Source organism: Schistocerca piceifrons, chromosome 5, assembly GCF_021461385.2.
Source record: "Schistocerca piceifrons isolate TAMUIC-IGC-003096 chromosome 5, iqSchPice1.1, whole genome shotgun sequence".
NCBI classification, from domain to species: domain Eukaryota; kingdom Metazoa; phylum Arthropoda; class Insecta; order Orthoptera; family Acrididae; genus Schistocerca; species Schistocerca piceifrons.
The window spans coordinates 436,167,334-436,186,248 of record NC_060142.1 but is presented as its reverse complement, the minus strand read 5'-3'; the positions used below and the strand labels follow the sequence as shown (position 1 = coordinate 436,186,248).

General features: G+C 39.2%; 1 protein-coding gene across 1 annotated transcript in view; it reads left to right on the top strand.

The window, feature by feature from the left end:
• LOC124798053 (transmembrane protein 209) overlaps positions 1–18,915 on the top strand; it is a 139,584-nt gene that overhangs the window by 74,250 nt on the left and 46,419 nt on the right. Inside the window, exon 8 of the mRNA XM_047261279.1 lies at positions 11,914–12,142. Coding sequence (XP_047117235.1) covers positions 11,914–12,142 — 229 coding nt within the window. The remainder of the gene's footprint in view (positions 1–11,913; positions 12,143–18,915) is intronic.

The window sequence follows — 18,915 nt, the reverse complement described above, 5'->3', positions numbered from 1 at the left end:
TCTCAAAGATCTTGATTTTGATAACAGTACAAGATCGTACATAAACATTTCTCAACTCTGCATGCTTAGGGTGTGCTGTGATTGTTGGTTCAGTCTGCCAGTGATTTATAACGTTAACTGAAATCTTTAATTAAGCTGTGAACATCAATTTATATTGATTGAAATTATAGTTAGAAAGCCACCGGTGTGGATAAGGTCTTCAGATATTGTTAGAGTCCTGTACAATCATTCAAACAGTAAATATAGATAGTCAAAGATATGGTCTTGGTGCCAAGACTAGCAGGTGAATGAGATGCTCAGCATGACAAAGCATATACTCACACTGCCATTCCCACAATTCATGACCATCTTGTCTGTTTGTGGGATTGGTAGGTGTACCAATATCAGCTGCTTACTAACTTATAGCAGGGTAAGCTTTCATATTGTATGTTGAATTGTGACCTTGAATGTGGCATAAATGCCATGTAGTCACTGTGGTCTCCAGTGTCATACAGGGTATCTGTATGTTCTCTGCACCTGTACCTAATGAGGGTTTACATTGAGGGGCTGTGGTATGACAGCCAGAGGTGACCAGTGAAGCAGCTGCCAAACTTGGCTCTCATCAGCAAGTTGTGCTGCAAGGTGATACTGCGCAACAGAGCTAAAGACGGAGCTTAGCTCTTCTGATACTGTTAACGTCAGTCAGAGTTTTGACAGTTGTGTGTCAAGGTAGGCCTTTCTGGAGACAGAGGCAGAGTTCTGTATGCAACATAAGTGGAAAAACCCTCAGCTAATTTTGACCATTGTTTCCTGAAGGGATGATTTGGACTTAGTCATATAACAGCTGTGTCACATTCATAGTTGGGGAACAGAAACTGAACTTTCTAACAATACTGTACTTTAATCTATGGTCTGTGACTTCATCAGAATTTAATAAAAAGCTGCTCCAGTTGCCTTTTTTTAGAACATTATTCAGTCCACATGACTGGTTTCCGCCTTTATATTAGGCCATTATAAGTGCATCTGAAAGTTATACTGTAGAGGAGCGACATCAAACGTACATTTGACGTTGCTTCTCTACAGCATAACTTTCAGCTGCCATTGATAATGGCCCAATATAAAGCCTGAAACTGGTCATGACGAACTTAATAAAGTTCCAAAAAAAAAAAAGACTTTTCGATAACTGAACATCAGTTGCAGAATCGGCAGCAGCAGCATCATCATCATCATCCAGACACGGTGAAACTAATACGCGAGCAATGGTACACAGTGTTATGAAACCTGTGCTCACTAGGTATTTAGAATCTGTTGTGTGATCATAGCTTGACATAATCTGATCAAGCTACTATTTGAGGACTCACAACTCAGCGTAATTAGTAACATTTATTTGGCCTAGCTCCATGTGGAAACTTTCAAGGTTCTCAGTGATTTTGTTATACAGTTCTTTAATCGATCCCTCCTTTTTAGGGACTCCGCTGCACATGATCTTCTATGGGGTGCAAACACTGCCTAACTTTCGGAGTTTAGCTGTTCGGAATATAATGTCATTGTGTTCCGAACACAGCTCAGAGCACCCCTTTCACATAGTAGGTGATTGCTCATTCGTAAGGATTAATGTCACTTAGAGGCCTGGTATTGGCCGAGAGCTTTGCCCCTCACTCTGCCAGTGGAGCTGCTGAGGGTCTCTCACCATGTAGTGCTTTCTGTTTTGTCACTGCTTCACATACCAAGTTGAAGAGCTGTTGAGGGCCATTAGGCATGAGAATAGTATTTCTCAGGTAAACACTGTGTTCCCACTTATGTTAGTATCAACTATTCTACAGTTAGGCCAGTACAGGACTCAATATTCATATACTTATGAGAGGATGTGCTCCTTCCTCAGCCTTTTGGCAGTAACAGATCAGCTGAAATTCACCATTAAGAGGTTGGAAATGTTGAAGGTATGTACTAGTCTCAGATTTTCTCTGGCGAAAATTGTACATAGTAATACCCATTCTTGAAAGAAAATTTATAATCCATTAATCCCGCTCGTGACGTACGCCATGCCATAGGAGAAATGAGTGTGTGAGGTTGCAGTTGTATGTGGCAGAAAAGTGTCATAGCTACCATTTATTACCTTTGAAGGTTCTTGACATTGTAAACTGTTTGTCAGAGTCTTGGGGAATAGACGCACGGAATTTGCTCGAATTTCATAAAGCATTCATTTGAAGGTGACTGAATTCGGAGTCTGGGTACGTATATGGATCAACACTGCACATTGATTAGGGATGGAATCTGATGTCACTGCAGATATTAAAGAATTTCAGAATAGTTATAGAATCATACATTTTAATAATGGAATAATTCTGAATTATATTTTGAAATTAAAATTTTTTATTTGCTTACGCCCATTCACTCAGATGTTTGTAAGCAAGGTGTTACATTGTTATATAAACTATACACACGTTCCAAAAACCACATCTGTGAGGACTAATTTACAACTAAATAATGTAACAATATGTTAACCTTAATTCTGAATGCCAACTGCCCACTAACAGTAGTATCGGCCAGAGCCTTCAGTCCATGTCCAGAACTGGTTGAAAATAATTACTAAAAAATCTATTTTAACAGTACTATTCTAATATTAATTTGTTATGACTCCTGAGGCAATGTCATGCAACATATCATTGTAGGGGTACAAACAATTATGATATTACAATAATATCAATGCCAAAGACTCCCACTCTCAGAGATATTTCATTATGTACACGTATGTGACAGTAGAAATTTACAAACTGCTAATGTTACGTTACTCACTATTTACATTGAAAGAGAACGGATTAAAATTAAGATAAATAAATCAATCAGTTATAAAGTATTGCTGCAGTAATGTTACATAAATATTATGGTATACATTGGAACAAAAGTAAATGATAAAGGCCAGAGGTACATAAATAAATGTTACAACTATGGACATATTATGGCATAAATTGAAAGCACAGTAAATGGGTTGGGATGGATGTAAATATGTAAATATTACAAATATAATAGAAGTGGACTTTTTTAATTTTTTATTTTTTTACTTTAAATTGGAAAGCAGGTGCATGAAATTTTGGGGAGCATTGGCTAACTCAGTTTGGTCATTGAAGAGATTTTGTGGTGATTTGCTTTTATGTAGACATATTTCAATCTCCTCAAGCAAATTCATAACACTACCTTTCTCAGCATGATGCAGTACTTGTATATGGTCTTCAATGTTCTTTATTCCATGACTGTTGGTAGTTGTGAGCATGGCAGATGTGGATTTTGAAATGTTGTTCAGATGTATGTCATCTGCATGTTCTTTGAACCATGTCTCAATGCTTCTTCCAGTTTGTCCTACATAGTAAGAGGGGCAATTTTGGCAGCTGAGTTTGTATGTGCCAAATTTTTTTTGTATGGAGGGTTGTTATTTTTTAAGTTGGAACTGTTAACTGTTGGAGTTCGTTGTTGTCACAGATTCTTCATTGTAGGTAACCAAAACATCTTCCATTTAATGATAATAAATTGTTGACATCACTTAAAATCATCCTGAAGCACAATTACAATTAAAAAGATGTTGTCTCACATCTTGTTTTGGTTCTAGGGCATCACCAACCCAAGGAAGTTATGCCAGGTGGGGAAACAAAACACGAAATGTAATGTGAAACGTGAACTAGCTGTCTGAAGATGAACCTATTGGTTCAAAACCAATAACAGCACTGTTTAATAGTAATAAATAGCATTGTAAAAAGTGGCTGGTTACTGTAATTTTCTGTGTAGGAATCAACCTATATTTTGTACACAGCACGGACTCAATATGTCAGTTTTTGACAAAATAGCATTAGACTGTAGTTATTTAGACAGACATAAAATATTCCAGAATGCTAGTGCATGTGCAACCCTCGAATAGTCCGGATATACAAACGTAAGGTATTTCAAGAAGCTTCCAGAAATGATAAATAACTAATAATTGCTGGTAGTTGTGTTTGACCCGGTGACCCAGAGCATGCCAGCCAGTGACGCAAACCCCTATACCACACTGTGTGCACCAGAGCTCGCGGCAATATGAGGTCTCGCAAATTGCAGTGGCTACAAGAATTATTCCCTAGATGCACCTCCAAATGGTGTAAGCTAAGTGCAGCAGTTCTGTTATACATGGCAAATTTAAGTATTGCACTCAGGTTGTTGTGTGTTTTTTTTCCCCCTCCCGGATAAATCAGCTTTTGACAATCAGCTAAGTAAATATTTAAGAGACTTCATAATTATTGAACATTAGGGATACCTGCCAAAAGTGCCATTGGCATTAGCAAAGTTCATGCTCCTTCCTTCTTAGTTCAAACAAAATGTTATTTGATCCTGTCAAGTTAAAACTATCTTCAGCTGGGATATGAACCTAGATCCTTGCCTTTCATGGCAAGTGCGTTTATGTCATGACAGCACACCTTACAGATTGACTCAAAGCCTCAATATGTTACAGACCATCGTGTCTTTGCACACCTTGAGGCATCTGAGCTCATATATCACAACTCAATAATAGCTTGCTGCTGTGCTTTAAATGAAATGTAAAGATGCACATTAATGTACTATCTACTTTTCAGCTGCCTCAGTTGGTCTGGTCCAGTCTTTCAAGAGTAGTTTTCCTTACGTTATTCGTGCAGTATCTTTTATTACGCATAATTCCTGTTCCAGAAGCTAACATGTCACAGCTCCAAGTCATCCCTCAGCCATTCTTTGCCCCCCTTGCATCATATGTTGTGTAAGAGTGCCACAGAGTCACGAAAAATTAATAAATTTAATTAGGATGGCAGTTTGTAAATGGATTTTGCAATAATTATTTTCAGGCAGTTTTGAACATGGACGGAAGTCGTGGCCAGTACTACTGTTAGAAGGCAGTTTGCATTTATAACACAGGCCAACGATGGAAAAACTTTTTTGCTAGAAATACTTTATTCCTTTGTTTATTACGGTGGGAAATCCAAATATTATACTTAAAAAAAACTGTATCACCCACCATTTCTTCACATTTTGCAGTTAAATTTATTAAATTAAGCAATTTTTTAAAGAATTTAACAGCTTTTATATAGTTAAAATAATTTAAAAAGGAAGTATAATGAATGTAGATGACATTGGTAACACTACTGAAAAACATTTTCTGGAAAAAAAAGGTCGATTCTATTTTTGTGTTAACAGATGGTGTACAGACTTCGTGAAAAAGGTTTATCTACCATTCTTTGGATCTAAACTTGGTGATCAAGATAAATCTTGGGCACCGCATAAGGTATGCTGTGTGTGTGTGTTGAAGATCTGAGAAAATGGTCCATAAAGGAGAAAAAAAGCCATTAGATTTGCTGTTCCTGTGATATGGGGAGAGTCAAGAAATCATTCCGATGATTGCTACTTTTGCAGTGTTGTTATTACTGATCATAATTCGAAAAACAAGAAGGTTATAAGCTTCCCTAACCTTCTGTCCGCCATCCAACCAGTAGGGTGTGGTGTAGATTTGCTGGTTCCTGAACTGCCAGATGATTTAAATTCTATTCCAACAGAAGTATTTTCTGATGTACAATGTGATTTAGATGAACCAGATGATGATGAATTCCATTGTAATACAGAAAGTCTAGAGCCCAAATTGTTTACTCGGACCAAGCTTAACAATTTGGTTAGGGATCTGGGCTTAACGAAAGAAAAAGCTGAATTGCTTGGCTGTAGATTTAAAGAAAAGAACTTATTGGCAGTTGGAACCAGCATATACATGTATAGAAAGAGAAAGCAGAGTTTTTTCAACAAGGAGGTCATTTAGTGTACTGCTCAGACATTCCCGGTCTGATGAATGAGTTTGGTATTGAATACAAAAAGGAAGCCTGGAAGTTGTTCATTGATTCATCCAAAACTAGTTTAAAGGCTGTTTTATTACACAGTGGTAACATGTATGCATCTATACCTTTTGGAGATTCTGTACATATGAAAGAAAGCTATGAAAACCTAGAAGTAGTTTTAAATAAATAGGCTATTCTGCTAATGATTGGATGATATGTGGCGATCTAAAAGTAACATGCATGCTCCTTGGTCAGCAAGGTGGCTTTACCAAATTTCCATGTTTCTTGTTGAATGGGACAGTAGGGCTAGGGATCAACAGTGGTGCAGAAAAACTGTCCTGTGAGGGAGTCTTTAAAACCAGGTGAGAAGAACATTCTACACAAAACATTGTAGATCCAAAAAAAGTACTCCTACCACCACTACATGTAAAGTTAGGCCTAATTAAACAGTTTGCATAAGATGGACCATGTTTTAAGTATCTCTGCCAAAAGTTCCCACACCTTTCAGAAGCTAAACTAAAAGAAGGCATTTTTGTTTTACCTGACATTAGAAAATTGATGTTTGATGTTAACTTTGAATCCACAATGACCATAAATGAGAAAGAAGTGTGGGTATCATTCAAGCAAGTCGTTACAAATTCTTAGGACATGAGAAAGACCCAGAATATGTTTCTATTAAAGCTACAATGTTAAAGAAGTTTGAAATTAGGATGTTTAATGAGCCTGAAAGTTCACTTTTTGAATAGTCACCTTGATTGCTTCCTTGACAATATGGGAGGTGTTAATGAGGAGTATGGAGCGCACTTTCACCAGGACATTAAAGTGATGGAGAAACACTACCAAGGCTGCTGGAACACCAAAATGATGGGGGACTACTGTTGGTCATTTCACCGAGAAGTTCAGCAAGCGACTCATCGTAGAAAAGAAAAAAGGGAAAGAATATACAAACCAATTCCAGCTGACAAGTGAAACCTCTATTAACATTTATCATTGTTTTAAGTAGCTTACTGTAAATACAAACCAAACTTATGTTGTAACAAAGTGTTTGACATTTTTACCGTATAGCATAGGATTTTTATACCCTATAATTAAAAGCTTATTGCTCTAAAACTATGGGTGATAAAAAAAAACCTAAGGCTACATTTGGATTCGGCATGTGAAAATCTATAAAGATCAGCTATCAAAGTAAAAAAAGCTTTTTTTTTTTTAAAAAAAAAAATTCTGTTGCTTCTGTAATTATTTAGTTGTAAATTAGTGCTCTCAGAGATGTGGTTTTTGTAATATGTGTATTGTTTACAAGTCTGAGAAGTTTTCTGTATTCCTTTTAGGCAGAACAGGAAGTAAGAAGATGAGGAGGATGATGGTTATGTAATGGTCTCTTTGATGAAATGTTCCACCATAGTCTCAGTTATCTCTCTGTGCCTGATTCAGAGACTTCCACACAATATTGATGTTAAAAAATAGTTAATTGATCTTTCAACATCCAGTTCATCTACCACTGATGACTGAACAAAATCACAAGAGATTTCTTATCCATGGCTCCACATTGCTAACACCCTGGACAACTTGATAGTAGTAAAGTATTTCTCAAGTGTGGACATGCCTAAGTGTAGCTGGCAAATTGAAAATAGACTGCCTTTTAAACACTAAGACAGCCACTTTGAGTTCAAAGTTATGCTGTTTGGACTGTGTAATACTCCGCCAACCCTGAACATATAATAGGCAACCTGATTTGACACTTTAAATGGTTGCTGTATCTTTGCTACATTGCTGATACTCTTTTTTTAAATGATTTGAAGGACATCTTAAGTTACCTAGTTATTGTGTTGAAGTGTGTTCAGACTGAAAATCTCCACCTGAATCTGAGAAAGTGCCTCTCCATCAGTCAAAAATAGAAATCTTGGGCCACGAAGTGAATGGTGATGGAGCCCATCCCGAAGCAGAGAAGGTATGAGCAGTCACAGATTTCCTGACTCCTCAGCACAGTCGTGATTTGAGAAATTTTCTCAGAATGTGCTTGTTCTACAGGTCATTCATAAAGAACTTATGTACCAAGGCATGTCCCTTGCAAGAATTATTGCAGGGAGACACTATAATACTATATTTCCCTGGAATGAGGTCCAAGAGAGGTATTTTGTTGTCCTTAAGGAGACACTAATGTGATCTCCAGTTTAGCATAATATGACAAGAATGCCAAGACAGAACTTAACACTGACATTCCTGTGTTTTGCATAGTTCTAGTACAAATTAAGGAAATTGCTGAAAAGGTGATAGCTGTAGAATGCCTTGTAGTTGTTTGGGCCATCAACAATTTCCACTCGTATATTTGGCAATCCATTTAATGTTGTGACAACTCACCATTTTCTCTGCTGGTTGATTAGCCTGAAGGATTCATAGGACTACTGGCAAGGTGGCACTGAATCTTCAGGAGTATGACATCACAGTGGCATACAAAAAGCAGTCCCAAATGCAAGGGCGCTGACTGCTTTTTCAGGGTCTCTTCCGGCAGAACACAACAGTGTGGACAAAATATTGGGCAATCCTGCATTAAATAGCATTGTTGCTCCTCTGAATAGAGGGGTTAATCCAGCATAGAAGCCTTGAAAAATGAGGAACAGACCAAAGGAGTATTCCAGTTAATATACGGAACATAGTGAAAGAGGAACTATGATATGATGAGTTGGAAACAGTTGATCGTCATCGCAGCTCAACTGTGACCAGTGATCCTGAAGTATTTCCACAATGCTCCAACATCTGGCCACCTGAGATCTGTGAAAACTAGAATGAATTAAATGCAGGTATCACTGGCTATGTCTTTATCACTCCTGTAAACACTATTGTGAGGCACTGTTAGCAATGTCAATGATAGAAGCATGTGCCAGAGTTAACGCTGATGCATCTGGTACCAATCCTGTGTGTAGAAGTGCCATTTCACCAAATTGGAACCTACCTCTTTGAGAGGTTCCCAAACTCAACAAACAGAATCAATGGATAATAGTTAGCACTCATTGCTCCATCTGCAATGCTGTCACCACAGCTGTGCCAACTGCAGAAGCTCCAGAAATATGCAGTACTTCATAACAACGAACTGCTTTCGATGCGTCTTTCTTGTGGGGCGCGTTTCGACAAGTGTAATGTTACAACTATTTACATTTCTAATAGGTCAAAGGAATGAAAAGCGTCACTTTCAAAGTAAATTTACTGTTATGCAATATGAATTATGTTACTTCTGAGAATGTGCGATGAATTTCTTAAATCATGCAATGTTAGACTCTCATTCAAAATTTAACACTGAGGACCAGTCACTTAGAAAAATTTTGAGCCCAGAAAACCAGCCATTTATGCCATTATGTAAAAATTTACTGGCACATTTGTGTTTGATATATCTTGGAAAGGCAACACATGCTAAAAAAGACTAAGTTTCAAGGTTATGTAGCTGTATTACGAAAAGGAAAGTTGCCACCCACCATATAGCAGAGACGCTGAGTCGCAGATAGGCACAACAAAAAGACTGTCGCAGATATAGCTTTCGGCCAGTAAGGCCTTCCTCAGAACTAGCCACACACACACACACACACACACACACACACACACACACACACACACACACACACGACTGCAGTCTCAGGCAACTGATGCCACACTGCCCAGTGTTGCATCAGTTGCCTGAGACTGCAGTAATGTGCGTTTGAGTGTGTGTGTGTGTGTGTGTGTGTGTGTGTGTGTGTGTGTGTGTGTGAGAGAGAGAGAGAGAGAGAGAGAGAGAGAGAGAGAGATAGATCTATTTTTGATGAAGGCCTTGCCCGTCGAAAGCTTTGTGACAGTTTTTTTGTTGTGCCTATTCAGCATCACCATTATATGGTGAGTGGCAACTTTCCTCTTCATAAAATTATTACAGTCCATCCAGGATTTTCATTGTTTAAGTTTAGAGGTTAGTTTTTATATTTATTTTGGTTCTTTCATAAACTGTAAATTATGTAATAATGATAGCAAAAAGTATAATTATCTTTTTTTTTTTTAAAAAAAAAAGGTGCAGAGTTCTTTCATGAGCAATTTCACATTTAATTTGCTTTACATGGATAAGCTGAAGTGCTTGACAGAACATGTATTCAGCCAGGTTACCCAGGAAATGTTTGGTGCATAGTAGTGAAATATGTAATTGTGCTTGTCAGAAATATTCAGCTACCTCAAAGTAAGGCAGCGCTCTTAGAATCCTGTCTACCCATGCCCTCAGAAGAACCAGCAAAAAACGTTTTATGACTCGTATGTGAAATCTTAGCTCTTCCTGTGGTTATATTGTATCTGTATTAATTCAAACCATTAACTTTTTTTGTTTGAGTGTTCATGCTATTTAATAATGGTGATGCTATTACTGGCTGACTACATCATGTATCCTACGCTGTGAATATCTGTCGTCATTGACTGGTGAGATCACAAGACATGAGCTATGATTAACTGACAAAAGTACATCGCAATCTTGATTTCAGTGCTTCAGTAGCTACTGTGCTGTAATTGGAGAATTCGTGTTTGTATTTTCATAATATGAAAATATGTACTGAAAATGTTGCCCTGCCTCAAAGATCTTTCCGAAATGCAATGTTTTTTGCTGGGTTGCATTTCCTAAAGCACTGGAAAGTTCTATGATGGTGTATAAAACCTCCACCATACAAAGAATTGATAATTTTTACAGCTCAAAGGGAAAGTATATTGTCACTTAACATGAACTAAATGTACTATCACCTAGGAAAAAGTGCTTTGTTAACCAGGATATCTGGGAATTTGTTTTTATTGTCCACATATACACCCAACCTTATCACCAGAACCAAAGAAGCAAGGCAGCTGGCTCACATACAAATCCTGGACGCCCAGGAGGAAGATCAAGAGCACCGGCCAGTGAAATACAGCCTGAGAGATTTGGTATGGATTTTTATGCCTGTGCCAAAAGTGTGTCTATCAGAAAAGTTACTAGAGCATATTGTGTAATTCATTGCTTGCTGGACATCACATATGAAGTCGAGGAATATGACCTGTCATCAAAAGACAAAAACACCAAGACATTGTCAATGTCCTCCATAAGGAGCATTACTACAGTCCAGAGGCACACATCGATGATGGGAGGTTCCAGGATACTGAAGACCCACTTGACGATCACGACGTTTCTATGAGAGGGGCTACCTTCGATGTTTACCATAACAAAAAGGATATAACAACACGACTAGAATGTGGGGATCTGGTAGTGCCAAAATAGAGAGGACCATTGACAAGATCTGGATCCATTGTGCAGTAGTTGGCTCCAGTAGGGTGTCTGGAACAGTGGGTCACTTTTCTCCAGGAGAGGGTACAATGCCATGAACTGTGATGCATGCAGTTTGGTGTAGTAGTTAGCATCGGGTGTGATGCGCGTCGCTCATTCAAATCCAGCCACGAGCAGTTATTTTGTTATTTCATATTTTTTATTTCTGGAAGGTTCTTGAAATGGCTTACGTTTCTAAAGTTCATATATTCTGAGTGTGTAAAAAAATGAACCCTCAATTCAGGAGATCAGTTCTGTTCTGTCTGTATATTGTTGTCAGTAATATATGTGCTTTCAGTACTAAGTATTAAACTTCATTGATGACCCTGTGGATCAACTTGATTGTGCTGTAGAAATGACAATATGTAGTCCTTGTTTAATAGTAAACATGAAAAAGCAGTAGCTTACCTCATAATCAGTCATTTGAATGTCTAAGTTGTCATAATAAAATCTGTGAGTATGTATGATTTAATGAGGTGTGAATAGTGTTTCTAAAAGTTAAGGCTCTTCCATAAGAAAAGTGGCATCTGTTATTTTTGAAAAAAAAAAAAGTTTTAGTACAAATTAGCTCTCTTATATTGGTGAACACCTAACAAAATTGTTGAAAAGTAGCTACAATAATTTCTGCTTGAGGGCTAGTATCACGTGGAAGAGAGTTTTTGTGTAGATTGGTCTCTCCCCCCTGCCCTCCGGTGTGTGTGTGTGTGTGTGTGTGTGTGTGTGTGTGTGTAACAAATATTATTCATTAATTAAAGTATGTCAGTATAGTATGTTTCTGTCTGTCTTTGTTTAGTAACATATGTAAAAGAAATCTTCTTTTGACAGTGGATATCACAGACAGTACTTGACAGATTGGTTCGGGAGATATCATCAGTGAATGAAGCATTTGCGCGTCATGGTCTTGCTGACATGCAGATTGGTTCAGTGGGTTTGGAACGCTTAAAGAAAACTGCTCAGACATTACCAGTTGTCCAAAACATACCTACATTGCCACTGATTGTGCCATTTCTAGACGTTACGACTAACCAAGAATATCTAATGGCACGGATCAAAGGTAAATACTAAAGAATTCTTTTGTAATAAAGAACAAAATTCAGTAAAAGTGAAATACTTGCTTTTGCTAGCTTGTCAGTGTTAGTAAAAAAAGCATTTTTAAACATTTTGACATCATTTTGAAGGTGAAACACACACAGAAAACCTCTTTTCCTTTGTGGATCTTCTCCAAAAAGTGTGCTTGGAAAAAGTAAGTTATTCATATTAAATACTGAAGAGCTCATTTCATTCTTATTTAAGTGCGTGTCATCTGCTCAGTGTTTCAGATGTATGGCGATTAGTTCTCTTTACTCCTCCGATTTTCAGCTGCCTTTTTTAATCACACTAAGTAGCTGCAGTTTGATTTCTAATGTGTGCTTAATATTTGAATACACTGCTAATGGTCAGTTACAGTTGTTCAGTGGCACAGTGACTCAATAGTTAAGTAGCAGAGCACATATTGAAACGTCTGAAATTCAATCTCTGCTCAGTTATAGGATATTGTCACATATAATTTCTTTCACATTGTGGCATAATCTCTTCAACTAAATGTATTTTAATTCTTGACAGTTAAAATGATGTAAGTTTGTTGCAGGCAAGACTTAATCAAAGTATGATGGTTGGTGTAACTCAGGTACTTATTTCTTCTCATTTGGTGTCCTGTAATTCTTCACAAGACAAGATTTGGATTTATACCCATTCAGTGTGCAAATTGAATTGAATTAAGTAAAAGATACACTGATATATGTTTTACAACATTTTATTACTTAGTGTGACACAGGTGGTCCATTGCAAATATCATATCAACAGTAAAACATGAAGTCTCCAATTCATGTCCTTATATTACAAATAAACATCTCATCAAGTTCATATGACACACATGCCAAAATGTTGTTATCACTAATAGTCGTTTCATACATACCAATCAGTCAAAAACAATGTTACGGAGGGACTGAGCAGACAGACCTCTGTGTGAAGTCAGGATAGCTGTTGGGAAGCTGTGAAGCATTGACGACACTAGTAAAAAACATTATTAGAGTTCAGTTTTTTGTTCTTGGTGTTTACAAGTCATCATTCTTCCATATCAGCCTCAGCTGTTGCTCATACACCTGCATGTTGGATTCTGGCTGATGACAGTAAAGTCAATTCAGCAGCTGCATGTGCAGGGAAAGTTATCAGTGACCCTGGCATCATGACGGACTGCCAGCAAGCAGGCACGGCCGTTGCCAAGCATGAAGTAGTTTTCATGCTGGCTGCTGCAATGTACTCCATCTCACTCCAAATTTTATGATGATCCTTGATGACCCACCTGCAATGTACCTGGTGTTGGTAGTCGTGTGGTCGGTTGATCTCCTCCCTGCACCTGGTAGGTGTCAGCACCCAGAGGTACCTGAATGTTGAACAGGAATGTGGATCCCAAGAGGCGCTGTAACTGGCTTCCACACCAAAATCTAGTACTGGCAGCACTGCGTGATTTAGTGTTGTCAGAGGACAGTCAGTTTCTTCATTATCAGACAGTAGGCAGCAAGTTCATCAGGTGAAGGCCATTGTCCAGAGTATATCTTCAGCTAGTTCAGATACTGTGCTGTAGTGTCTAAGACATAGATTCTCTACAGTGTTGTAATTGTGGAAGCACTATTACTGTGAATGCCATCAGTCCCAATATCAACTCGTGATCAGAGCTGGAGAGGTGTGGTACTTAAAGATCTATGATGTGAGGCTCTGTTCATAGTGACGCCATGTGTCCTCCTTACTCTGCTGCCTTAATTTAACAGTCTGTTAACTGCTGTGCTAGTTCCTCACTTTTGCTGTTGTAGAAGAGATAGAGTTCCTGGCAACATGTCTTATGGCTAAAGAGTACGCTTGTCTCCTTTCCTTTGGTTTCCTGTCACAGTCTCCTTTCTACTGAATGCGCATCCTGACACGAAAGGTGGCATCGTAATATGTTGACTCCTTTCTGCTGAATGCGCATCCTGACACAAAAGATGGCATTGTAATATGTTGACGACCTGACTCTCTTGCGGCTCACTTCCTGCTTCTGCCCCTGTCTCTGGCATGATATGATTGGCCCGTGGCAATGCGAATGAATTTTAATAAATTTTCTAGTTTCTGCCCATTACTGTTCTGTAGTGTAACAATGTTATCACTTGGATTTACATCAGATATGCAGCTTAATCTATGGTCTTTACAATTTCATTAATTACACAGTAACAAATTAAGTACAGCATTCCCACCATGTTTTCAGTATACAGGGTATTTTCATTAGAGCACGCAAAATGTAACAGGACACAGAGAATGCTCCACTGAACAATTTGAGGTAGGGAACCTGGGGTCGGAGAATCCAGCTTAAGGAGATATGGAAGTAAACATATTTATCGCTTTATCTAGTGTTACTGGTTTCCAGCGTATTTACAACTAACGTGTGTACAAGTTTGCATGTACTGTGCTGTATATGTACCTTCACATTCTTTATTTCCTGCAAGGGAACAAGGATGATGATCTGATTACTAGGAAGTCATGAAGCTGATTTTGTTTACTTTACTTCTCCTTAAGGTGGCTCTGTTGTATCATATTTACATTGTTCGATGACAGAATGTACTGTGAAGCAACAACATGATGGTTCACTGCTTCACTTCAGTGTGGTTGTCTGCAACCATCTCAGTGCTGTATTTCCCAGTCGCTGGATTGTAAGAGGAGGTCCTATTCCATGGCCTGCGAGGTCATCTGACCTGAATCCTACAGTGAGTGCACAATCGGAGATGCTGGCAATCATGGGGGATTTTTCTGCAATGAGCCATCACCATTTCAGTCTACACCTACTAAACATAAACAGAATGAGGCAAAAGATTCAAAGAATCTCCCAGCCGCACGTCAATTTCTCATGGTATCATGTACTGAAGGATGTTAGTAATTTGCTATGGTTAATTCATTGATAATTCACAAAGGTGTTGATGCAATTGCAGGCCCTGTGAAATCTTGCTCTCATTTACATAATGAAACTTTTGCTTCTGGAGACCAATTATGATTTTCAACCCAACAACTGCTTACAGCTTCGCTCCTCCACAGCTATCCTGTTCATTCTTCATATGGTGTATTTACACTCAGTTGCTTGATGGTCTGACAGAGGAAGAAATCCAAAATTACCTTTCTGATCAAGGTGATCCTGTAGTCCATTTGGTAATGAAAAGGATTGATGCAGCCTCAGTACCTGCTCGCACTCTTCTTCCCATGTTTGATCCAAAAGTGCTTCCACTAAAAGATCAAAGCAGGCTATGAAGTCATCATGGTCCGACTGTATATTCCAAACCCAATGCTTTGCTACCAGTGTCAACATTACAACCACACTCAAATGTCCTGTCAAAACAAGATCACATGTGTTACATGTGGTAGGGATGCTCACGAGGGTGATTGCCTGCCTCCTCCTCCCCACTGTATCAGTTGCAATGGCGACCATGCAGCCTCATCCTGAGAATGTCTCGTGTATCTCAATGAGTGGGCCAGCCAGGAGATCTGGGTGAAGGAAAAAGTACCTTAATCTACCGTATTTACTTGAATCTAAGCCGCACTCGAATCTAAGCCGCACCTAAAAAATGAGACTCGAAATCAAAGAAAAAAAAAAAAAAATTCCCGAATCTAAGCCGCACCTGAAATTTGAGACTCGAAATTCAAGGGGAGAGAAAAGTTTTCGGCCGCACCTCCAAATCGAAACAAAGTTGGTCCATTGTAATATGAGACACAATTTAGGTCGAATGAATGACGATACAGATACAGTAGTTTGGTTCGAGTCGTAAGCTTAGCAGTTAAGCTTCACCAGGTAGCCATTGCTATGCCTCAAGCACTCCGTCCGTATTTATACGGGTACCCTTCCTTTTTCACGTGCTTCGTCTCGTTTGAATTGATTACTTATTTTTCTTTGATCTGATAAGTGCCGTTCTCTTTGTTTTAGGTGTTTATGTCACTCTAAGCTGAAAATGCATTACTGTACTGCGTCATACATTGTTTGTCGCGTTCTGATAATGTGTGTTTACGACCTGTCACCGCTCGCGGCATGGCTTGCTTTTGTGCACTACCGCAGCTTACAATTAAAAAAGAAAGAGAGGAATCATCTCATTAGCGAAACAATGGCAAGAGACTGCTCTTGCTGTTTTCTTCGATAATGATCAACAAGAACCAAATAATAGACTGCGTGTGATAGAAGATGTTCTGAACGAGAGTTTCGCGAAAATTTTTCTCCGTTTGAAAATCTTTGCAGGCGCCTCTTTAGTACATTGCATTCTGCACAGAAATTAGTGTCATCTTAGATTTAAAAATCTAGTCAATTGCCGTGCTTCATTTCTGACTGTACCACTATTAGGCATAAGAATAATACGAATATAAACATGACATGATATGTATATTCTTCCGCGTTTACTGTTGTATCACTCAAGTTTCGCAGTTTATTAGGCAGACAGAATTTAAATGAGATAGCAGCAAACACGAAGCAATACATTTGAGAATGTTTATATTCGTATTATTCTTATGGTGAAGAGAATACTGTATGTGATTAACAATATATAAAAGTTCCTATTAGCAACCATCTCTTCTCACAGGTAGGAAAAAATTCAGAACGTTGAGTTGGCCATATTGACAAACATCCCACTCTTGCCAGTCGGATTTACGTAGTACTTGAAATGCTGCTACATTCGAAGATGAACAATACGGAATTTGTATTTACTTCGTTGGATAATGTATGAAAATGCAGTGGTCGAAACTGGGGAGGAGAAGAAAGCTCATCTTCCACCGTTTTTTTAAATTTATTTACTGACGCAGAGGTTTTGGCGCCAGTATTTATCTTTGTGCCTGCAAAGCATGCCTGTGTAGCGCTACATATATTCGACGGCAGAACTTAGTTGTAGCGGCACCTACCAACATTTTTCAGAACTTCCACTTATTCTGCACTCGATTCTAAGCCGCAGGCGGTTTTTTGGATTACAAAAACCAGAAAAAAAGTACGGCTTAGATTTGAGTAAATACGGTATTACTCACAAGTTGTTGGCTATTCGAAAGCCCTGCATTTTACCATGTGTCATTTACAGTACTGTTCCGGCTACAACTTGCTCTGTGAAGGACATGGTCATGCAGACTTGGGACCTTACACTCAGCACTGCAGTTGTAAAATTGCCCAGTCTCCTTCTTCAGCTGTGCAACAAGTGACCGAATCATTGCCCCCAGTGGCGAAATCATCTGCTTCACAACTGGCAGAACACAAAGGACAAAAGGAAAACTCCAGCGGAGGCTTCTTACATCCCTCAGCCAACAAACATCAGAGACTTCATCCACCAACCGCAAAGCTCTAAGAAATCAAACAAAGACAAGCTGTGTTCTCCTTCCCTGACTCAGAGATCCTCTTCAATGGTGTCACTGCGTAATAGCCTCACATGGCTGACCTCCATTTAGCCATTGCTTACCACTTACCTTTTTTCTGCCCTAGAATCTGCAGGCCAGTCCAGAGAGAACACAGACACCTCTGTAGATCTCATTCGAACAGGATCCTCCAGCCTCTGTGACCTGTAGCAGTGTCTTCAAAGGCTGGCACTCAGCAGCCGTCCAGGTGACAACCCTTCATTTGTTCTGTGCTGCCCCTTCCCTGTTATGACTCTCCTCCAGTGGAACGTTCATGGTATTAGATTCAACAAGGAGGAGTAATGGATGATCTTGGAATCACAGCATCTTCTCGTTTTCTGCCTCCAAGAAACAAAAGTGCATCCTCACAACCATTTTAACCTCTGACATTTCCTTCCAGTCCACTTTGACCTATCCCCTGAGGACAGCATACCATCTCATGGGGGTCATGCTTCTCCTCTGGGACGACGTCCATAGCCAAACCATCTCACTCAGCTGCAGGCTATTGCAGTCTACATTATCCTTCCTCACTTCACCTTTTATCTTTGCAACATCTACATCCCTCTGTCATTCCTTGTCATCAGGGCGGACTTCTTCTAGCTTACTGGTCAACTGCATCACCCCTTCATGCTGCTCGATGACTGTAATGCACATCATCTGCTTTGGGGTTCTTCCAGAACCTATTCAAGAGGTGCTCTCTGGGCTGACCAACTCAATCTCATTTGTCTTAACACTGGAGCACCCGTGTTCTTTTCAGACTCCACACACACACATATTTCCATTTGGACCTCTTGTTATGCACTGCCCAGTGTGCCCGTCATCTTGAGTGGTCCATTTTCTGTGACATGTACTGAGCAACGATTTCCCGTGTGCTATCCATTTGCTGACTTCTACCCTACCTACATGTAGACCCAATTGGCAGCTTTTAAGGCCAACTGGAGGCTTTACTCCTCCCTGTCAATCATTGACTAACATCATTTCCCCAGTTCTGATGACCAGGTAGAGTACCTTACGAATGTTATCCTTGCTACCACAGAATGTTCCGACCTCACACTTCATCTCTATTGCACCATGTCTCTGTCCCTTGGTGGACAAAGGCTTGCGGCAACGTGATTCACACACAGAGATGTGCTCTCTGCATTTTTAACTGTCATACTACAGTAGCAAACTGTATTTATTATAAACAGTTGTGCGCACAGTGTCGTCACATTTGCAGGAGAGCCAGAAAGCTAGGTGCATTTCATTTACTACTTCTTTTAACAGTTTCACTCCCCTTCTCATTGTATGGGGGTAACCTCCGTCGGCTCTCTGGGGCCAAGGTCTATCCCCCAGTTTTCCGCCTGAGAGTAGCAGATAATATCATTTTGGACACTATTGCTATCTGCAACACCTTAGGCTGCTAGTTTGTGGAGA